The sequence below is a fragment of the Cenococcum geophilum genome (assembly GCF_001692895.1).
Source record: "Cenococcum geophilum 1.58 unplaced genomic scaffold K441scaffold_8, whole genome shotgun sequence".
Lineage (NCBI taxonomy): Eukaryota > Fungi > Ascomycota > Dothideomycetes > Gloniales > Gloniaceae > Cenococcum > Cenococcum geophilum.
In genome coordinates, this window is record NW_027137566.1 from 1,431,554 (window position 1) to 1,437,541 (window position 5,988).

Here is a 5,988-nt window from a genome sequence, read left to right on the forward strand (position 1 = left end):
TCCAATAGCCTTACTTGGGATCCTATTTTGTCGGCTCTCCTATTAATTATAATACTTAGCAAGATTACGGATAAACTTTATATAGAGTTTTATAGCGTGCCCTTCTTTAAGTTTATTTAGCGGCTAAGATAGCAGTTTAGCAATAGCAGTATATTTGCGAAATTTATACTATACAGCTAAACGGGTGGGAATGTCCGTCCTAACGCTACCACTAAGCTGTCTTTTAATATCGTAATTATTAATGGCGTTATAAAAATTGAGAATAACCTAATTCTCTTTTCGTTTGTGTAGGACGTTTATAACACTATAAAGTTTACGTCTAGCTTTGTCGTAACGGTTGTATAGTTTCGTTCCCTTTGCGGTGTTAATAGGGTGATATCCCCGGCTCCTAATTTTTTGCTTATATCGCTCTTATTTCTTATAAAGCTATAAAATATTAGGGTATTGATTAAGTTTTAACTAGAATTTAAGTTTCTGCTTATTAGTTAGACTTATAGGGGCCTGCTTATCCCTTAAGATCCCCATCCGTGTGGTATATTAGATAAGGTTATCCTGCGATAGAGTTCCGAAGTAGATTAACTGGAAATCGCGCTTAATTAAATTAGGTAAATAAAACCGTTGGTAGGTATTGCCGTAATAACCTATTATCTAATTTCGCTCTTTTAGAGTAAGGGTACCTAGAAAGGTTAGTTAATAGATACACTTATATTAAATTAGACACTTACTATTTAATTTCCTTTTAGACGCTTGTTGTAGCTAGTAAAGTTTAAGCAATTGTTTAAACCTGGCTACTCGGCCTAACTATATATAGTAATCGCGGCATTTCTAGTAAGGAAATGCTTTGGTATCCGACACTCCCCTATAACTAGCTATTATCTTAATATCTTAAAAGATAGGTCGTTCCTCTATCTCCTTCTTAAACTTCACTTTAAGACTCTCTTTATTCGCTAGGATTTTAAGTCTAAAAATCTCTTCTAGCGAAGTATAATGGCGTTAAAATGTATTATTCGCGATAGTAAGGCTTATAAGATAGGATAGGATATAAAAAGCTAGGATACTTTTAAGACGGAAAATAAACCTCTTACTACAGGTCTATTAGCGCCATTCGCGCCGTCTTTAATTGGCGTCGCTATATACCGTCTGCCTTTGCCTTTAGAATTCTTAATATATATAAGACTTATAAGGGCGACAGTTGTGGTTTAATTAAAGTTTTTTATATTGCGAACTTTTAGGATTGTGATATGTTTATATAAAAGCGCTTTATTAGAGCCTTTCGCGCTTAAACTTTTAATAAGAGCTTAGGGTCTTATTGCCGTGGCACCGGAGAGGAGGAGGATTGCTCCTATTTATACTTAAAAACAACTATAGTAAGGCTTCGCGTCTATTGTCTAATAGGCATCGATAATTGCATATAAGTCTTATATATATATTATATGCTTTTCTTTCTCTAACGTGTCTAGCTTATATATTGGCGTTAAGTAGGTTAGAATCCACTATAATAAATTAGCCAAGTTTTTTTTAAAAAATTAAAGATCGCCCCATATCTTGTATATTAAGTTCTACGCCATTGTTTATACTGTGGCCTACTATATCTATAAATTTGCACAGCATTTATCTCTAGTACGCCTTAATTACGCTTTCCTTTTTAATTCAAGAATTCTTTACGCGCTATTTAAGGTATGTCTTAAACGTATTGGCCACACACTAACAAAGGGCCTCGGTTGGGTTAGACTTAACTTTAAGGTAAAACCTAAATATAAATTGTTAGTATTATAAGGTAAATCTTAATTTAAATATAAACGAACTTTTCCTACTTCTAGAACTTATGCTTAACAAGAGAAGTAGACCAAGGCTTCTGTCTTAACTTTGCTCTTCCTTAGTCCTTATAATACGCAATCCTCTGCCGTAAATATTCCCCCTTAAAATCGGTGTCTTCCCTAGCTCTAGAGTTAGAGCTTAAATCTAAGTCCGAAGCTAGCTTAGAATAAGACAGCTTGCCCGGTTCGAGGTCTAAGCTAAAGGCTAAATCTATATTTCGCCATTTCTTACTTTAAGAGGGCATGGTAGTTAAACGCGTAGTGTTTTAGTGCTTTAGCAGCTGCCAGTTAACACGCAGAAACTAGCTTAAGAGCGACTGCTGTTAATGGGAACGCTAAAAAAGGCTCTACGGGAGATAGGCGTTCTTAAGAGTGGGATAGGGCAAAAAAACCCCGTGAGTAGAAACCTAGAAATCGAGTATTAGAAGTGAACGACATAATAGCAGGGGAAAATGCATACGGAGCGTAGTGCAGAAGGGAGGTTTTGTCGTGTGAGGGTAGTGCTTTTGGCGGAGGATAAGGACGAAGGTAGAAACTGGATCAGGTAGGCGGCGTCCATGGCTTCTTAAATAGCCGCCGAGGGTCGTTTGGGAGCTTCGAGAGGTGCGTTGCAGGGCTGCACGCGCGCCTCTAGGTTTGGTGAGTGAGGGAGACCCTGCTCGCCTTGGCATGCTTAGCACGTTGCAAAAGCGGCGACAGACATGGGTCTAAGCGAGGAGAAACAGCCTCCTAAAACGGGGGGTAGGAACCTCCAAATCCGGCTGCGTCTTCCCTAACAACAAGATTCTAAGAGTTATAAGCACCCTAAGATTAAAGGAATCTCTATAAGAAGTAAGGTATTTACTTTTAGCTCTACCTTTTATAAAATAATAATAGGATTAAAGCTATATAAGGAGCTTTTAGACTAAGAAATATGTAATATATATATTAAGGGAAAGTTTCTAAACCTAGCTGCTCTAGCTACGTTTAACAATATTATTACTAAGTACTAGGCCTAAGACTATACAAGTATAGATAAATTACTAGAGGATATATAGGCTAAAGGTATAATTTTTAGTTAATAAGGTATTTATTATTAGAAGACTTATATTTAAAGGGATTTTAAACATTTATAAAATAGCTTATAACTTTATAACATCCAAAATAAATAAATTTAAATAAATTTAAAAGGTTTAAATAGTATACACTTAAGTTTCTAGTGCGTAATTAATAGCTCTTTTATTAATAGTTTTAAAAAAATATACTAATACGGAGGGTAATTAATAGCGAGAGTACTTAGTAAGAGATTATTAAAAGCCTTTATAATTAGAGTGGATATTATAAATGGAAGGGAACATATTAAAGAATCTTAGTTTAATATTGGTGGCTAAGACTATAGAATCAGACATTATAGCATATTAAGCTATACCCGTAATGCTAGGGACGGAAGTTAGGATAAGAAGAAGAAGACGGCAGCGACGAGAGGTGGTTTCTCAACCAGAGGGGCTCATAGATTCGGTAGAGAAGCCAGTTCAGGGCAGGATTGTACGGTCGCGCAGAGCTCGCGACATTCAAAATACGTGGCTAATTAATTAATAAACCAACCGCATCAATATCGCATTTTATTTAAAGCCTTTTGGGCAGCTTTTAATCGATTTGCGATGAAATAAGTATTCCGCCATTAGGCGGTCAAGGCTACTTCCCTAATTAGGAAGGTGCAAGAATTTATGGCAGCGACCTCCGTATACAGATTCAATCAATTGTATTAATTAACTTAACTCCAAAGGTTGAGTGTATATAGCAATTGTATACGGAAATCGGCAGATTCCACGTCCTCTTATTTTCCATCACGGAGCTTGATCCTATCGATTCTATTGGCTGGCTCTTATCGATAACGGTAGGACAAATTCAGCCTTGCGTCTACCCGTCTGAAAATTTTTCCTGTTATCGCGATCTTATTACAAGCACGATGCTACGCTTCCGATGGTTTCGAACACGGCGACACTGCCTCCTCCTTTCAGACGCGACATCATAACGGAGGCCTTTGCCCACGCCGTAACGGTTGCGGCGTCCTCTACGGGGCTGTGCTGTGATCCTAGATCGCCTGAGCATGTAATTGGTTAGCCTCTCCACCCGAGATGGCACCCGAATGTCTTGGCTGAAATTCTCCACCCAGGGGACTATGTATACTTACTACATCCACATGAGTGGAATCACACCGTCCCTGCAAGCTGGTTTTGGGGACATAACATGGACCTCTTAACAGACACGCAAACTCATCGACCGCTTACTGGAGACAACATCCGTCTTCTAACCCTTCAACCGGGCTTATTCAACGACCCTATTCACTGCCAGCTTGAACAAGTTTCCCTTAGCGCTGGGCATGCCTACGAAGCCTTGTCATACGTCTGGGGGAACGCCAAGGACACTTCGCCTATGATTCTTGAGAGGACGCCGTACCATATCACGAAAAATCTGGAATGCGCATTGCGGTATTTGCGTTACAAGGAATCTCCGAGAGTTCTCTGGGTCGATGCCATCTGCATCAACCAAAAAGACCTAGACGAAAAGTCAGAGCAAGTGCCAATAATGGGAGAGATATACAGCAGGGCCACGAGGGTCCATGCCTGGCTAGGAGAAGCAGATCGCCAAATTAATTGCGTCTTTGATGTTCTGCAGGAGTTTCGGGATCGCAAGAGAGAAGCGAAATTTCCGACCGATTTCGACGCTGCTGAACAACTTTCTTTCCATAGGCAACTGTTTCGCGATATCTATCAGGACAAAGCCGGTACTTTACCCGAACACAGCGATTTGGACGATGGCATGTTGCACGAAGAATTCAACTGGCTTTGTCCCTTGTATGTGCGGCCTTACTGGCGCCGTGTCTGGATTGTTCAGGAGCTTGTCCTGGCAAAGGTGGTGGTTGTTTGTTGTGGAGACAAATCCATTGATTTTGACGACATTTATGGGCTTAGCCTCGATTGGGGCTCATTCGAACAAGGCTTCGATACTGGGACTTATCAGATGCTGAAACCACATACGAGGGGATGGAACACCATCCAAGCGATTCGCGGGCACCGACGACGAAGGGAGGTGGAATGGGAGATGGGAGGAGAGGCCCCGTGTCTAATGAGCATTAAGATGTCAGAGCGGGGTGACGTCGCGGTGTTCGATGAAGTGATTGGGGTATACGCCCAACACCACGAATGCAGTCTTCCAAAAGACAAAGTCTACGGTTTCCGTGAGCTAGTTCCGCAATGGAAAGAAAACCTTGTGGTAAATTATAAGCGGTCTAACTTGGAAGTCTTTTTGGACGTTGCGAAGCTTGATTTATTCGAACCAAAAAAGCATGGGGGATGGCATGTAGCATTTCGTTTGTGGTTAGCAATGGGATTAGGAGATCGCGAGAAGTTCAACGACTGCCTACGGCAATCTTTCCCCGAGGTCTATCGCGGAAATGAGTGAGTCCAAGGATACCATTCACCATCTGTATCCCTGGTAGCCGGGGTAAGGCGCTAGAGAACAACAAGCCGATCTTAATGAGCGAATACTCCTAAGGATCCCCTCTCCTACCTATACCTCCTAACCGACTACATTTAGCTTTTCTGTGTCCTTCTATGTCCAGCTTATACTATAACTCTAATAATACGCTTCGTCGCTCCCCCGATCTTTAACCTATTAAGCTAAAGGTTACTCCCTTGCCTTTACTTCCGCCATTTACCCCCTAATAAGCCGCGGTTCCACTATATTAAAGACGCTAAAAGGAACGTAATACTCGGCCTAGCTAAGGTGATATAGTTCTAATAAATTTTGTTGGCCCTAACTATCTAGATATCGCTATAAACGTAGGCTAAAGCCCGTTAAACTCCGCGTTTAAGTTAGAGGTAAGCGACCTAGAGTATAATAAGGCGTTTAAGGGAGTAGAGGGTTTAAATATAATAGATAGTATTTCTAATTATAACTAAGAAGAAAGCGACCGTACTACTATAAATATGGAGCTAAAACCTAATATAGCCTAAGCTATAGAGTGCTTATACGTAGGCTAGGTGCTTTTAGTAAATATATAATTAAAGGTAAAAATAGAAGAAGTTAAGATAAAAGGCTAGGCTAAGAAGCAAGCTAAGTAGTATATAGAATAAGGGTATTTGGGGGGTTTTTAGGTACTATCTCTAAGTAATAGGCACTATAGTAA

At 40.2% G+C, this 5,988-nt stretch overlaps 1 protein-coding gene across 1 annotated transcript; it reads left to right on the top strand.

Annotated features, from left to right (window-relative positions):
• Window positions 1-3,760: 3,760 nt before the first annotated feature.
• On the top strand, window positions 3,761-5,634 carry K441DRAFT_654918 (HET-domain-containing protein). The gene is made up of 2 exons (XM_067647757.1): window positions 3,761-3,915; window positions 3,973-5,634. Exons 1-2 carry the CDS (start codon window positions 3,780-3,782, stop codon window positions 5,259-5,261), a joined length of 1,425 nt encoding a protein of 474 aa, XP_067507512.1. The 5' UTR covers window positions 3,761-3,779; the 3' UTR covers window positions 5,262-5,634.
• Window positions 5,635-5,988: the final 354 nt, after the last annotated feature.